Source organism: Vulpes vulpes, unplaced genomic scaffold (genome assembly GCF_048418805.1).
Source record: "Vulpes vulpes isolate BD-2025 unplaced genomic scaffold, VulVul3 u000000652, whole genome shotgun sequence".
Lineage (NCBI taxonomy): Eukaryota > Metazoa > Chordata > Mammalia > Carnivora > Canidae > Vulpes > Vulpes vulpes.
Window position 1 is genome coordinate 1,887,017 of NW_027325771.1, and position 17,215 is coordinate 1,904,231.

General features: G+C 36.9%; 1 protein-coding gene across 4 annotated transcripts in view; it reads right to left on the reverse strand.

Moving 5' to 3' along the window:
* TNPO1 (transportin 1) overlaps positions 1-17,215 on the reverse strand; it is a 60,405-nt gene that overhangs the window by 20,368 nt on the left and 22,822 nt on the right. For all 4 annotated transcript variants that reach the window (XR_011999152.1, XM_072745350.1, XM_072745352.1 and 1 more), the window contains 6 exons: positions 15,919-16,037; positions 8,941-9,001; positions 8,165-8,333; positions 4,425-4,577; positions 3,460-3,685; positions 1,182-1,353 (listed from right to left, as the gene is read on the reverse strand). Coding sequence is in view for 3 of the 4 variants with exons in the window: in XM_072745350.1 (XP_072601451.1) it covers positions 1,182-1,353; positions 3,460-3,685; positions 4,425-4,577; positions 8,165-8,333; positions 8,941-9,001; positions 15,919-16,037 (900 nt within the window). In the remaining variant the exon portion in view is untranslated. The remainder of the gene's footprint in view (positions 1-1,181; positions 1,354-3,459; positions 3,686-4,424; positions 4,578-8,164; positions 8,334-8,940; positions 9,002-15,918; positions 16,038-17,215) is intronic.

The window sequence follows — 17,215 nt, forward strand, 5'->3', positions numbered from 1 at the left end:
AATTATTTGGTCATAATCAGGGATAATTTGCTTAAGTTTTACTCTGATTTTTTTCTGTCCTGGGGTTTATAACATGTAGCATGGCCCTTGCTCTAGAATGTTATAAATGACAGATAAATTTAAAGAGGCATTTACAGAAGATTCACAATCATTTAAGTGTTTTTATTTAAACTTTAAAATCCACAAAATACTAAATAATAGTTGTGTAAACAAGAGGCACAGATTCCAAAGGGTCTAAGACATTCAGAAACACTCCCCACTCCCCTGCACACAATACAAAACCAACTAACATCAAAGCAAACCCACAAACCAAATGTCCTGTACCAAGTTTTAAGTATAAGTTATAAACACAATTTCTTAAGAATTTTCATATAGCAATCACAAATATGTATCTATTCTTCTGTTGGGAATTTCGAACTATACTGAAATTCTATTATTTAAGTCCTATTTGGACAAATGCAATTCTATCCTCCTCTTAACCCTACGGGAAACAGAATTTGAATCTTTAGCCATACATACTTCTTCCATACCAGTATTTAGCATTTTTAACTTATTATCCCTATTTCTAATTGTTTTATCTTAGTATACGTTCTCCATACCTGTATGTTCCAGTGAGAAAACAAGTATGTCTAGATGTGGTATTCTAAAGCTTCAATATTTATGAAGTGGTAGATATAAAAATACTTGGAATTAAGTAAAAGCTGAAAGCCACAGTATAAGACCTCAATCCTTTCCTAGATAGTGTTGGTGCACTCATGTGGTATGATAGGATTTTCACACCAAGAACGTATTTACTTTTAATTATTTATTTTTTAAGATTTTATTTATTTATTCATGAGAGAGAGAGAGAGAGAGAGAGAGAGAGAGAGAGGCAGAGACACAGGCAGAGGGAGAAGCAGGCTCCATGCAGGGAGCCCAACGTGGGACTCGATCCCAGGTCTCCAGGATCACATCCTGGGCTGAAGGCGGTGCTAAACCGCTGGGCCACCTGGGCTGCCCACCTATTTACTTTTAATACCGTCTAGAAAGTAAATATACTTGCTGCCTTCTTCAGATACATTCTTAAAGTACAACACTAACTGTTCACATCTCCCCAATTTCATTTCCAGATATATGTTAATGTATTGATTTTAACTGTGGTACATATTTATTTTTTTAAATAGTTAATCACAGATACTCACTGGTTTGTTTAAATGATGTCCTACTGAATCTGCTAAAGTTCCTATGGCATCATAAAGAATGAGCAAGTTCTTATGCTGGTATTTACTAAATGCGAAGACCAAGGTATCAAGTATATAAGCAAGGTAAGGAACAAGTTCCGTACAAGCCTCCTCTTCTAAGGTAGCAAAGGCACTACAGTTAAAAAAAAAAAAAAAAAGAGAGAGAGAGAAAGAGAGAGATTATTACTGTTGTAGTTTATAATAGAGACAGAAAACTAAGTCCATAGTTTATAGAACATTTATTTACACTTTCCGTGTCTATCACCTTACTTCACCATACCAGAGGCTTATTTTTATTATTTCTTCCCCATTTCCTACCACTTCTTTCAAAAATGCTGGAACCTATGGGCATTTGCTTCACGGCAAAAGTAAAATCTGAAAGTGCTGTTGGTTCTTATGTTCAGTCATTCAATACATTTATTTGGTATTTACTTTTTATTTAGTCACTTAGTGCTGGGGCTATAGCAATGAGTAAAACAAGCTTAAAGGGAGCTTAAATTCTAGTGGCTGTTCCAAATTAATGAAAACAGAATTAAAACTTTACTTCTAAAAAAAAAAAAAAAAAAAAAACTTTACTTCTAATCACCATTCAGATTACACGCTAAGGGTCACAAAAGGACACAGAAACATTTTTAATTGTGTTTGAGGTGTATCAAACACAGTATCATGACCTCCTAAATGTTTGTTAGCAGGAGGGGGGAATGGGATGATGCAGGTGGTCAAAGGGCACACGTTTTCAGTTACAAGAATAAATTCTGAGGATCTAATGTACAGCACAGTGATTATAAATAATAATAGTGTTGTATACTTGAAAGTTGCTGAGAGTAGACCTTAACCATTCTCACCACACAAAGAAGACTTATGTCAACTCTGAGGTAATGGATGTGTTATCCTGATCTTGCCAATTGTTCCATAATGTGCATGTTTAGCAAGTCATCACATAGTACACTTTAAATATATGGATTATTTTTGTCAGTTTTTCCTTGGTAAAGGTTAAAAAATGTTGGTCTGAGTCCTACACTATACATTAGAATGCACAGTGTGTTTGTGAGGACAAATCTGCCTCATTTATGGCTTATCTATTAAGACAAATATACATGAAAGGCAAACACTCCCGAGTCTGAGGAATTAACTTCAATCTAGACCTAAATTTATCCGGACTCTAAGGTGTACCTGGCTTTTCATTTCTAAAATTAAGGTTTGTATTATTTTCTATTCTAACCACTCAGGAATTTTCTAAAATGATAGGCTTAAGCTATTTGTTAGTGAAAACCCTACCTTAAATTATAAACTATTTATTTCCTTTACAGCACTTGCCATGAATTATAATTATATGGATGTTTGGTATTCTATACTAGCCTCGAAGTTTAAAGATGGCAGGGACTGTAAACTCAGCACTTAATATATCCCTAACAACTAATAGAGAGTTTAGAAAAACAAAAACAAAAACCAACAACAAATGTGCAGGATGCCAAACATAGTCTGTATCCTTCTCTCGTTAAAAAAAAACAAAAGGTAGTACTATTAATCACCAGAGCCCCTTTAGTTCAACTTTCTTTTATTAAGAATGAGAATGCATCTAGATATTTTTGCTTCACATATGGTAAAGTACAATTCCACTTAAATTTATTCTCTTTTTCAACTATTTCTTATTAACAAAGTCAACCATAAAGCAATTCTTGTTAGAAAGTTAAGAGCCGTAAGTGTGTCAGGACTTTTCAGAACAGAAAGGTTTGTTCCAGAAAACTGGAATATTTATAGTAATGAAACTAACTGCTGATCTGATATAAAAACACAGCAGCAAACCCAAATGACAGAACAGCTGCTGGAGCAGATTCACTAAGTGACGGAGGACAAGTCACTGTGGGGCTTTCTAATGGAGTTGTGGTAGCTGGTTTTTACACTAATGATGTGAATTTGCTCAAACTTTGTTATCCCTTCAAAAGCGAGACTTCCACCGTCACTGCTCCGATGTCTGCAAGAATTAGGGTGGAAGAGAATTCTACTGTTACCATAGCCACTGAGAAAAAAAGAAATGAGTTGAAGGAACAGCAAAGACTGATGCATAGTTGACTCACATTTTGATTTACAGAATCATCAGATTAAAAAATACAGGTAATAAAAGCTCCATTAATGGTTTTAATACCAACATTCCACCACAAAGCTGAAAACTAATTTCTCACGGAAAATGTCCCCTCCCTTCCCCGCCACAATTAACAATGTTATGGATTTGTCCCACCTGCAGGCAGCTTCTTGTACTCTCTTGTTGCTGTCCAGGATTCGCTTTAGCAACTCTGTCATTAATGGCTTCAGGTACGTATCGGGGGGCTGGCTGACTACCCAGTGTGCATAGCGGCTAAGAGTCCAGCACGTTATGGAACGCACAAGAGCCTTTTTATCAGAGAGGCACTGAATAAGGTGAGGAATGAGCTCAGGCAGGTATGGAATCATGCCTTGCATACAACCTGGAAAAAAGGTAACAAATCTCTCAGAAAGTGCTAAAATTCGGTTAAAACAAAATTATTTCAGCTGAATACTAAATAAACATATCCATAAAAAATATCCAGTCATCTCCACTGCAATAAATATAGTACAATAATCTGCTCCAAGTTAAAAACAAAAAACAAAAAACAAAAAAAGCTAATTGCTCCTAAGTATCTTCTAGTAGGGTTGAGAAAGTTCACTTTACATCTGTTACACAAATAATGGCTTTCAAAAGTACCTACCAAATACTTCGATTTCTTGTATATACAAGCCTAACAGTCGAGACACATTAACCCTCTATAGAGGATGATGAGACTCTCCTACCTGGCTTTTATACTTAGCAAGGGAGAAAATTATTTTTCTAGCAATGGGGATGCTTCTGACATCAGTCCTCTCATTCTGTTCCCTTTATTGTAACAGGAGCATTTGTAAAATATCTGGGAGGGGTTATAAGTTAAGCCTATAGCTGTTTAATAAGAGTTAACTGGTTGAAGGTAAAAGCTTATCCTAAGATAGCTTTTGGATTCAAACATCTTTTTTTAAGGTTAGTGTAGATCATGGTGTCCTTTATTTCACATCAGCAACATCAAGAGAGCAAAAAAAGTATGTGAATTCCAAACTGAATGGTCTTTGCTTATCAGAATAACTACTCCTCAAAGCGGCCCATCTACATTAGGGTCCATCAAGGAGTTCACAGTTTAATTTTGACTTAAGACTTACCTTCAGCAATTGCTCCTAAAACCAAGATGCCGGATTCTTTAACAACCCATTCGTGATGAAAAAGCAACTCTTTCAAAAGGGGCAAAATATGTGGCAAAAGCTCATCACGATACACATTTGCAAGAACGTCTAGGGCAGCAGCAGAACATTTTCCTAAAGAAACATTTAATTCAGGAATATTACATTAAACTCTATTATCATGAGTATTTATTATATGTGTACCGCCTTAATCATATATCTAAAGTTTAAAATAATTAAATAGCAGGTAGTCTGTCTCTATTAACAAGAAATACTTTTTTATGACCAAGAATTAGCAAACTAATTACGAAGATCTTCTACTCTGTATATAACTGCCACACAGGATTTATCTATCCAGAAAAACCGAAACAAATACTGTTCCACTCAATTTCATGCTTCTACAATATGATGTCCAATTCTACAAATCTGCAGTAAAATGTGTACATTTATTATTTCTACTTAATATTTCTTAGTGGTAGATCATTCAGGATCAAATACATAATGATTCAGGAGGAGGTTAAGCAAATAAATCTCACCAAGTCACCAACACGTGAAGCATAAAATATGCCAGAAAACATTCTTTCCAGACAAAGGAACCTATTAGCCATGGAACTAGGTATCAATTCAGATTGCATTTAATAAAAAAAAAAAAAAAAAAAAAAAAAAAAAAAAAAAAAAAATTAAAACCAAAAATATAGTTAAGTATAAAAATTTTCCCCAATGTGATTAGGCATACTAAATAGTTGGTCATGAATTGTTACACAGTATTAAAATTCATATTAAAAAAAATCCTTTTTGAAAAAAGGCTGTTAAACTAGAAGTGACACCTTACTCAAGAAGGGTCTTTGTTGTACTGCACGGTAAATCCATACAAATGAGTATTACATCGCCACAAAAGAGAAAGAAATCTTTTTTTAAAATTTTTTAAATTTTTAAAAAATTAATTAATTTATTTATGATAGTCACACACAGAGAGAGAGAGAGAGAGAGAGAGAGAGAGAGAGGCAGAGACACAGGCAGAGGGAGAAGCAGGCTCCATGCACCGGGAGCCCGATGTGGGATTTGATCCCGGGTCTCCAGGATCGTGCCCTGGGCCAAAGGCAGGCGCTAAACTGCTGCGCCACCCAGGGATCCCCAAGAGAAAGAAATCTTTATGTACTAATACAGAAATGAGTTACATGATATATGGAAAACAACCAATAAGTACATTTAATCTCTAGAAAGTCAGTCTTTTCTCCAATAAAATAAAAACAAGGTTTTTTTTTTCCCTGCATGTTCATAGAAAAACTTCTGGAAGGATATAAAAATGGGATGTGAAGAAGTAGTTCCCTTCCCCAATTCAACATATGTTATAGCTTGTGTAAAGTTAACTATGTTATAATCATTTTTTAAAAAAAGATCTATTTGAAAGAGAGAGACAGAGCAGGAGGGGAGGGGAGAGGCAGAGGGAGAAGCAGACTCCCCGCCCAGCAGGGAGCCCAATGACGAGAGAGGCTTGATCCCAGGACCACAGGATCATGACCTGAGCCCAAGGCAGACACTAAACCACGGGGCCGTCCAGGCGCTCCCTGTACTGTAATCTTAACCCATCCTATCTCCAGCCTCAAAGTAGGGACACCCTGGGAGAAGGTCCAGTAGCCCCACACAGCGCAGTTTTGCTTTTGATGGCTTTAGTTACCTTTGGTTAAGTGCAGTCTGGAAGCGGATGATCCTCCTGATTCACCACCCGAAGGCTAATAGTAGCCTAATGTTCTCATCATGTCTATCTCATACCCCACCCCCAGCTCATCATGCAGACATTTATCATCTCATGGCATCACAAGAAGGGTGAATGTCGCACAGGAAGAAATCCTGAGAGACCACATTACATAATGTTTATTATGGTATGTTCAATTGCTCTACTTTATTATTAGTTATTGTTAATCTCTTACGGTACCTAGTTTATACATTAAATTTTATCATAGGTATGTATGTGTAAGAAAAAACCATACATACAGGGTTTGGTACTGTGTGTGATTTCAGGTACCCACTGTCTGCAGATAACAGGGGGCTGGCTCTGTGATCTGTGATAGCAGTGAAGACCTAGGGCTCTCTTACTTTGAGAGAGCTGGGATCCAAAGTTAAGTGTGCCATTAGTACTAGCCATGGTAACCAACCTTGGGCAAGTTTCTCTTTCTGCAGCTTCCTTACCAACCTAAGGCTGTTGTAAAGATTAAACGGGAGGTGCATGCCAAGTCCTTGGCTTAGTGCTGGGCACACTGGGCACTCTAAGGAACTGTTACAGGAAACTAAAGGGGCAAGAGGAATTAACGTTTAACCAAATGAATTACACAGTCCGGCCTGATGATTCATGTCCCTAACTGCTTTATCAGTTAACTAGGGGAATTCTGTTTCCCAGGGGACAACAGGCCATGTCTGAAAACACTGCTGGTTGTCACAACTGTGTGTGTTTGTGTGTGTCTGTGTGTGTGTGGTGCTGCTGGCATCTACTATAGAGTCATGGGTGCTGCTCAACATCCTACAATGTACATGACAGCCACCACAACATAGAATTATGTAGCAAAAGGTCAACTGTTGAAGGTTGAGAAACCCTAAATAGAGCAGCAAAGCTTTAAAAATCAGCACACAAACAAAAACAAAACATGCGTCTCAGTTCCTCATCTCATTAGACTGTGGCCTAGAATGCCAGTTCAACAGATACGATTTGCAGCTAAGGTTGAAAACAAGACATTTCTAAAAGCTTTTGAGTATGACAAAACAATTTATGTTATTTTAGATTTATCCTTGATGATCAACTAACACTCATGCAAATTATCATGAAAAATAAGTTTATGTTAAGAAAACAGGGGTAGCCTGTGTCCAGTGTTCCTGTTTCATAATGCCAAATAAAATGTATGGCCTTTTGAGAAATGGCAGTTTGAGGTAAGAATTCTTTAAGCAATAGAATGAACATTAAATATAAGAACAGGTCCACCAGGAAAATGCAAACCAAAACCACAAAAAGATAATCGTATCTACTAGAACTGCTATAATAAGATAATAGAAGTTGGCAGGCATATGGAGAAACTGGAACCCTAAGACAGTGTCGTAAGAACGTAAATGGTGGGGCCACTTTGGAAAACAGCCTAAACAGTTCCTCAAAAGTTTAAACAAAGACTTATCATATCCTACTCCTGTTTTATCTCTAAGAGAAGTGAAACCTATGTCCACACACAAACGTTACATAAATGTTCAAAGCATCATCACTCACAACAGCCAAAAGAGAGAAACAAATTGTTCACCAACTGATGAACAGATAAATAACATGTGGGATACCCATATAATGGATAATTTTTCCACACTACAAAGAAATGAAATATTGATATATACTGTAACCTGAACAAACACTGAAAACCTGCTAAGTGAAACAACAGAGTCATGAAGGACCACATATTGAAGGACTCCATGTACAGGCAATGTCCAGAATAGGCAAATCCAGAGAGACAGAACAGGTATTGGTAGTTGCTTTGGGCTGAGGGATTGGAAGAAAATGGGGAGTGACCACTAATAAAAACAGGGTTTCTTCTTAAGGTGATGAAATGTTCCAAATTTTATTGTGGTGATGGTTGTGTAACTATGAATATATGAAAAACTACTGATTTGTGCCGTTTCACGAGGGTACTACATGATATATGAGTTAGCTCTCAATAAAGCGGGCAACCGTATTTTTCCTTTTGACTTACTTAGATTCCAGTCAGAAATTGTATCATCATCATCAATTTCATCGTCATCATCATCTTCCTCTTCAATTCCATCTTCATCATGCTGCTGAGCCACTGTCCTTGATCGATGAAAACGTGGCCTTATATCCTGTTCGCTATCAGGAATTGTTTCATCTTCTTCAACATCACCCTGTTGTGTTTTTTTTTTTAAAGAAAAGTTTTGATGGTATTAAAATGTTATAATAATATATACGTGAATTAAAGAATCAGAATACTGAGAGATGATGCCATGCAGATGAAGGTATATACACCTCTTCATTAAGAACCACTGCCCTCTGCAGAAAACAGTTCTTTATTAAGAGGAGAAGAAACTATTCTGTAACTCATGGTAGGTATCAGGCCTTTTAACTGTGTTATATGGCCTCCCATCAGCTAGTATAACCCAGAGTACCTGAATAAAATTCAGACTATATTTAATAAATTTTAAAATAAACTATAAATAATTTGAATCAACAGGAAATTAATGCTAACTCTGCCAGTGTCACCAGCTGGTTCCAATGAAGTTAGAATACACTAGCCCCCAAATTCATTGTGTACTCCTATCTTTGAACTCTTTAGCATATTTTATATACACTCACACACACACACACACATATACACACACATATATATATATATAAATAAAAACCTTACTTACACAGGGTCTATTTTAAATGAATATTCTGTTAGTCAAATTCAAAGATTCTCTAAAGTCTAAAAAACAACCTTGCCTATTCACCAGAAAATAGTTTCCTTACCTTAAGTAGGATAATATCTATATCTGAGTACTTCATGCCATTCACTAATACAGGAATCAATCTATAAAGAAATAAAACCATGAAATATATAAAGATCTCCTAAGAATTATTAAAAAGTCTTAGTGACCTTACGTATACTACTAACACCAAAGAGACAACCACCACTGCTAATCTGGTCTCAGACCATACCATATAATGTCTGCCCTTCCCAAATGATGAGTATTCCTAATACAAACCTGAGGCCTTTTACATGCTCATGCATGGGATCTACTGGATGGAATCTTAGTAGCTTGTCAACACTTAGAAATAAAACCAGTAGCAAAAAATTTACAATTTCTCCTCTAAGAATTTATCCTGAATATGCTAACACACATTCCCAATTCTTAAAGATTAATAATGTTCCTTGATGAAGTAACAAAACTGGAAACAATATGAATATCCATCATTTAGGGCTTCGTTAGAAATAGGTTAAAAATGAAACACATATAGCACGGTTCAATTGGAGTTAAACATGAGATTACCCATGTCATTACTTGTATAAAAAGACTATATAGGAATGATATACAAAAAATACAAAAAAAAAAAAAAAAAGTATTTTTGGAGAGAGAACTGAATAGGCGAAAAAGGGATAAAATTAATCATGTATTTCAAAATATTGTGACATTTTTACAATGAGCCTACATTCAGTATTTGCACTCCTTTTAATGAGAGATGATAGTGTTTAAAATGTAAAATATATTAGGTCTAAAGTAATTTATCCTAAATAATGCAAAAATGAAAGAGCTTTATCAACAAAGGTATAGTCTGTTATAGTCTTCAATAAAGAACATAGGAAATTTTAATGTATTAAGAAATGAAGAACTTACATTTCCAATAAAAAATTATTGAAATTGGGATATCATATCCAATCTGAAGTATTAATGTAGTGATTAAGACACAATCAAGATGTCTGTAAACGTGGGATCCCAGGTATCTGGGATAGTTAAAAAAATTTACCAGTTTATGTAAGAAAAGGTCAAAATACTAACTTCAATTCCTTTTGTAGCTATGAGAATTTTAAACTTTGACTAGTTTCTTTTTATTTTCTTTTTTAAAGATTTTATTTATTTATTCATGGAAGACACACACAGAGAGGCAGAGACACAGGCAGAGGGAGAAGCAGGCTCCATGCAGGGAGCCCGATGTGGGACTTGATCCTGGGTCTCCAGGATCACACGTCCTGGGCCGAAGGCGGCGCTAAACCGCTGCGCCACCAGGGCTGCCCCTGACTAGTTTCTTAAGTTTTGATGATTTCCTTTCTCACTGGCTCGTCACACACTTAAGAGTCTACTGGGGATAAAAAGTTACGAAAACACTTGGGAAGCATTTAAAAAGTTCACAGTTCTAGGGACGCTTGGGTGGCTCAGTCAGTTGAACATCCAATTCTTGGTTCAGGCTCAGTTTATGATCTCAGGGCCAGGAGATCAAGTCCACGTACACCTCTGTGCTCAGTGCTCAACCTGAGTATGCTTGGGATTCTTTTCTCTCCCACGCTCCTACCCTGCCTCCGAGGGTACATATGTGCTCACATGCGCTCTGTCTCTCAAAATAAATAAAATCTTAAAAAACAAACAAAAAAAGTCCACAGTTCTCTGGCTTCTGAATTCTACCTTTCACTGTTTGTGGTGGCTTGCGAAGTGTGAATAGACAAAAGAAGTTCATACTCATGACCACCAGCAGTGGGCTTATTAATAAGCACTTCCCTGAAAACCTATTGAGAAAGGTATTATGATCACCATTTTACAGAGGAGTCAACTAATGCTTAGAGAGGTTACAATATTTTCACAAGGTCATTAATTTTAAATAATGGGAAAGTCAGAATTCAAAATCAGGCTGGCCTAACACCAAAAATAATTTTCTTCCCCCATACCAGACATAAGAAATGCTCACTCTCTACATTCATGTGTTAGGCCTTTGTAGAGGCTTTATTCAAAGAGTTAAATCCTTTAATGTCAATTAAATAAATATATGTGCAATACCAACTGTGAGTACAACTCTGTCACCAAGGAGAGAATATTATAAACCCTTGTTAACTAAAGGAATAGTAATAGGGAAAAGAAAGCAGTGGGGTTTAAAATTCCCTAGAGATATATACATAAAAAAAAGGGGGGAGGGGGGACAGTGACACTTTTATGTTTAAAGTCCTTCTAAATTCTAAAATACAGATTAATAGTAATTTAACATTATAGCTAATATAACACGACTATATAAAATTTATAATAAAACCCAGTTTCATAAGCTATAGGCATTTTGCAGCTGAGTCAGATTCATTTCCATCACCAATAAAAAAAATCATTCATCTTTGGGACGCCTGGGTGGCTCAGCAGTTGAGCATCTGCCTTCAGCTCAGGGAGTGGCCCCAGGATCCTGAGATCGAGTCCTGTGTCGGCCTCCCCGCAGGGAGCCTGCTTCTCCCTCTGCCTGTTTCTCATGAATACCTACCTAAAATCTTTAAAGAAAAAATCATCGTTGGAACTTTGGGGAAATAGGGAGGACAGATGGCAGACTGTAAAGACAGTGAGCCCCCGCCTTTTTAAGATTTTTATTTTATTTATTCACAAGAGACACAGGGAGAGAAGCAGAGACACAGGCAGAGGGAGAAGCAGGCTCCATGCAGGGAGCCTGATGTGAGACTTGATTCCGGGACCCCGGGGTCATACCCTGAGACAAAGGCAGACGCTCAACACTGAGCCACCCAGGCGCCTCACCCTTTATTCCTTTTAAGATGGAAAAAATGGTAAAGTTATGGAGAAAGAAGTGAAAGATCACGTTCAAAGAGAGAATGTATCTATATTTGATAGAGTGAGGTCCCTGAAGAAAAGATTATGCTATCCAAGACCATCAGGAGAAAGACTGGTTAGGTGAAGACAACCCACGTGAAAATCTATCTTTAAGTTGTGGGGCAAGATGAAGGGTCATTTATTTTCCCTATAAAGCAGAAGTGCTCAGGATGAAAGAAGAGAATTCAGAAGAACAATGAAGGTTTGAACAGTTGCTCTAGTGAATGGAAGATAAAAGAGGATCTGAAAAAAGAAAAGTTGGCAGCGTGAAGAGTCCACGTGACAGTAAAAACCATGGATTTCTATAGCCATCAATTCTCCTGGTGGTGTAATTTTCCCAAAAACACAAGACAAGAAGCAAAGACAGTTTTTAGAGCAGAGCAGGGGAAATGCAGGGTAGCTGGAAGTTTATGGTCAGTAGAGTTGACCTGTGGATTATGATGTCTGTGCCAGAGAAAGAAAGAACGAAAAAATGTGCAGGAAATAAGGGAATGCTAAGCTGGTCAAGAAAATGAAGCTGGAAACTGAGATATGGAAATTAACTCTGACCATGCGGCAATGTGCCACATGTCTGATGAATTCCAATCTTGTATGGCAGTTTATTATTTTTAGGTCTAATTGCCTCATGTAACCAATGGGAAAAAAAAGAGAGAAATTTTTTCCCTTTCTTTTTAAAAGTAAGCTCTAGGGCAGCCCGGGTGGCTCAGCGGTTTAGCGCCACCTTCAGCCCAGGGTGTGATCCTGGAGTCCTGGGATCGAGTCCCACGGCGGGCTCCCTGCATGGAGCCTGCTTCTCCCTCTGCCTGTGTCCCTGCCTCTCTCTGTGTGCCTCTCATGAATAAATAGATAAATCTTAAAAAATAAATAAATAAATAAAAGCTCAATCCCCAACATGGGGCTTGAACTCACAACCCTGAGATCAAGGGTCGCATGTTTTACCAAATGAGCCACGTAGGAGTCCCAACAGGAAGAGAATTTTTAATGCAACATCATGGGAAGGCAATAATGTTAACTGCAACCATGAATGTATCCTGAGACCTAAAATATGGACTAGGCATTAGGTTACTTATTTTATGTGGATTAATCCATTTAACAGTGTCAGGAGATACTATTGCATAAGAATAAAGGTGAGGAAAAGCCAAAATAACTGGGATAAAAAAAGAAATGAAGACTTGCTCTACCAGATAGGAAAATATATATGATTAAATATTTAATAATCAAAAGATAATAGTGGCTAAAAAAGAAAGAAAAAAAAGAAAAGACCAAGAGCCCAGAAACAAGTAAAAAAAAATTTTTTTTAAAAAGATTTTATTCATTTATTTATGAGACAGAGAGAGGCAGAGACACAGGCAGAGGGAGAAGCAAGCAGGCTCCCTGCAGGGAGCCCAATGCTGGGACGCCAGGATTGTGCCCTGAGCCGAAGGCAGACACTCAACTGCTGTGCCACCGAGGTGCCCCCAGATAAAAGAACTTACCATCATCCCTTGTCACTTTGGTGCTTTGTATGTGAGTTCACACTAATAAGATAGTTCTCACTACATATACAATTTTTACTCCTAAGCAAATAATTTTTGCTCATAATAAAAACGAGTCTAGTTAACAATACTAGGAAAAACTAGTATCTTTTATTATATTTTCTATCTTAGCATCAGATCAATGCTGATATTCTCCAGTTCTCAAAATATATTATTCAAATGAAAAATAAAAGCCTTGTTTAATATAAAAATGGATCCCAAACCAATGGTTTGGAAGACATATAAATAAAAGCCAGTTATCACGGACTTGGGTTATTTAATGTCAGCAATAATTAGCACAGCAAAATGATTGAGTTCTGCTCTTATAACCTGCTACCAAGTTCTTGCTTGCTTTAAAGATATTTAGGTTTTATTAGTGTAATGACCGAGTAGGAGCATGAAGCTAAAATTGCAAATTATCAACTACTTCCTAATGTTATAGCTTGGGTTTAAATTAACAGAATTTCTTCAGTTTATGTGAATCAATGTTTATATGACTTTTAGAGTCATACAGTCCTATAGTAAGAATCCAGCATATAGGGGTGCCTGGATGGCTCAGTCAGTTAAGCGGCTGCCCTTAGCTCAGGTCATGCATGATCCCAGGGTCCTGGGGTTGAGCCCTGCATTGGGCTCCCTGCTTGATGGGCAAGCCTGCTTCTCTCTCTCCACTGCTGTGTTCTCTTGTAGATAGATATCCAGCATATTATAAAAGTGGCATAAGTTAGGGAGAAAAAATTAATATATGGATTTCCTAAAGAGAGAAAATCCATTTAGCACAACACCTGGCACTTTATTCCCAAATAAACTCCAGAGAGTAGAACAAAATAGAGAAGCAACTGCTGCTTTCTGGGTGGAAAAAGGATTTACTGAAAAAGAACTTTATGGACATGAAAATGAGATCATCCAAGCAATGTAAACATCTGAAAAAATGTGACCCCACCAATATTGTAACAAACTAAACAAGCGGCTTTGGTTTTTGCTCATCCAGATGGCTAAGACTGCATGCAATAGGCTGGGACACTGGTGCTGACTTTACCACACAACAATTTGAAGTATTTATGCCCCTATGACCTTGGTAAAATTCACTTGTAAAGCTTTCTACCTGAGGGGCACCTGGGTGGTCATGGTCTCAGGGTTGTGAGGTTGAGCCCCGGGTCAGGCTCCACGCTGGCCATGAAGTCAGCCTCAGAGTCTCTCCCTCTCCCTCTGCCCTTCCCCACTGTCTTTCTCTTTCTTCCTCTCTAATGAGATTTCTACCTGAAAGAAGTAACCACTTATGGACAAAGAAAGATGCTGACTCGACCATTATTTATGATTTAAAAAAAGGGCAAACAATTTAAATATTCAATAACAGAAGAGTCAATTAATATACATAGTATGCACACCATGAGAGAAAAGTACTCAAAATTTAAAAAATGATGATACAGAGGAAACTGCATAAAACAGAACTGAAAAGAATAAAAAAAATAGTATAATCAAAATTTTAAGCACTAAATACAGCTAGACACCACATGAAGTACTTTTTACAGACTATTACATTTAATTCCCTCCCCAATACTCTGAATAAATGCTATTTGGTGTATGGCACTAACACAGAAAAAAAAAATCAAAGACAACATATCAAAACTACTCATACTGATCACTCAGGGTGGTGAAAATTATTATTATTATTTTTTAAAGATTTTATTTATTTGAGAGAGAGCACAGTGGGGACAGAGGCAGAAGCAGACTGCCCACTCAACAGGCTGTCATGGGGCTCAATCCCAGGGTCATGACCTGAGTGAGCTAAAAGCAGACACTGAAACAACTGAGCCACCTGGGTACTCCTGAAAATTTCCAATTTTAATGTTTTTCTACGAGGCTGTATTTATTTTAAAAAGAAAAAAGTAGGGATCCCTGGGTGGCGCAGCGGTTTGGCGCTTGTCTTTGGCCCAGGGCGCGATCCTGGAGACCCGGGATCGAATCCCACATCAGGCTACCGGTGCATGGAGCCTGCTTCTCCCTCTGCCTGTGTCTCTGCCTCTCTCTCTCTCTCTCTCTCTCTCTGTGACTATCATAAATAAATAAAAATTAAAAAAAAAAAAAATAAAAAAAAATAAAAAGAAAAAAGTAAGCATTACTTTTAGAAGTAATTTTAATATATGTATCAAATCATTATGTTGTACACCTAAAACCAGCACAATATGTTTTATGTCAATTATATCTCAATAAAATTGGAAAAAAGTATTTTTTAAAACCCGATGTAACAGCATTACAAATGGGCTTAATAACAGGCTAATAAAAAAAACTAGAAAACATCTATAACTATTGGAAAATCAGTTTTTGAGGGGGAAAAAAAAACCCCATCAGAGTCCAGTCAAATTGAAATAATTAAAAAAGAACTGTGCCATGAATTATCCAAAATTATGATTTAGAATAAACCATCCGTAGTTAAAAAAACAAAAAACACAAAACACCGAAAACAAAAAACAATGGCTTCCTGAAAAATCTCTTTAGTTATAACCAAGTTATGCCAAGTAAAATTAAGTCTGACTTTTTAGAACTTCATTCCCTGATGGCAGAAGAATGTCATCTAAAAAATGTAAAAATGAGCAATTACTGTTAATTTTAAGAACAAGGTACCATGCAAAAGAAGGAACACTTACTTAGGAAGATGCCTGACAAGTACATCTTTGCATATGGGTTGCTCAGCCAAAGTGAGCCAGAATTCACAAGCTTCTAAAGCCACATTTTCATCTTGATCTTGTGTCCTCTGTAGCATGTACTGAAAACAAAGAATTAATGTTAATCAATTTAAGTTATAAAACTAAAATAAACCTAATTATTTTTTTAGCAAGTTAAAGGTCCTCTGCTACTGCTTTAACTTTACAGTGATTCTCAACCCAGGGTTTGGATTTTTCAAAAAGTTTCCGAGTCAACTCTAAAATGCAGCCAAACTTAACCACCACTTTAGAATGCTGCCTAATGAAAAGTGTTCAAATCACGAAAGGTGTATCTGCTTCTATACAGGTGTATTTTATGAAACCCTTGAGATTTTAAACCTGTATTAATTAAAAATTGTCTTCTTAGAAAGATCAAAATAAAAAACTCCATTATATCTTTCTTTAAAATGAAGAATCTTTTAATAACATAACTCAAGCTGTCTCTTGTATATATTTTCACATATGTAAAGTGATATACTATACAAATACAAAAGTAAATTTTTTAATATTTAGAAGGAAGTAGGGACATTTCCTAGTGCAACTGTAGTTTCCAACACGCCAAACCAAATTCACTCTTAATTGTAGGAATAACTGATCTTAAATTTACCCAAAGGCAGCGCCTACCCCTCTTAAAAAAAAACAAAACAAAAACAAACTTTGTGTTAAAACAAATAAATCTAATCAAAGGCACACATATGTTTTTCCAATGTACCCAAGCCTGGAAATGAGGTCAAGTGTTGCATGAAGTCTTTGTATTTATCCTTTGCCTGATTAAAAATTTGCCATCTCATGTGGCAAAATGTGGCAACGCAACAGTCGTGATAGGCCAGCCGCTATTACATTCCACGTGGTGTCCTACTACCTAGCTGAGTACTGCTAACTAACTGTGGCCCTGTAAGTTAGGCTCCCAGCTGTGACTCGACCCCAGCAAATGCTAAAACTTTCTGGTTAGCTCCAACTTGCACTGAACTTTCAACCAACTCAACCTGATTCTTCTAAGCACTTCAGGGAGAACAGGTTCATCACTTATTCCCACCTAATCCTGCTGCCTATCTTTACCTCTACAATGATCTTTCCTTAGGTTTTGGAAAAGGAGTTGCTGTACACTGTAGATGCTGGCCTTTTTCTTACAAGTGTCAGACCCCCATTCTTTAAAAAAAGATCTTCCTTCTGCATACCATATAAATCTCTGGAAGTGAAAAAAGGATCTACACCTTATTATTTAGGGGCTCCTGGGTGG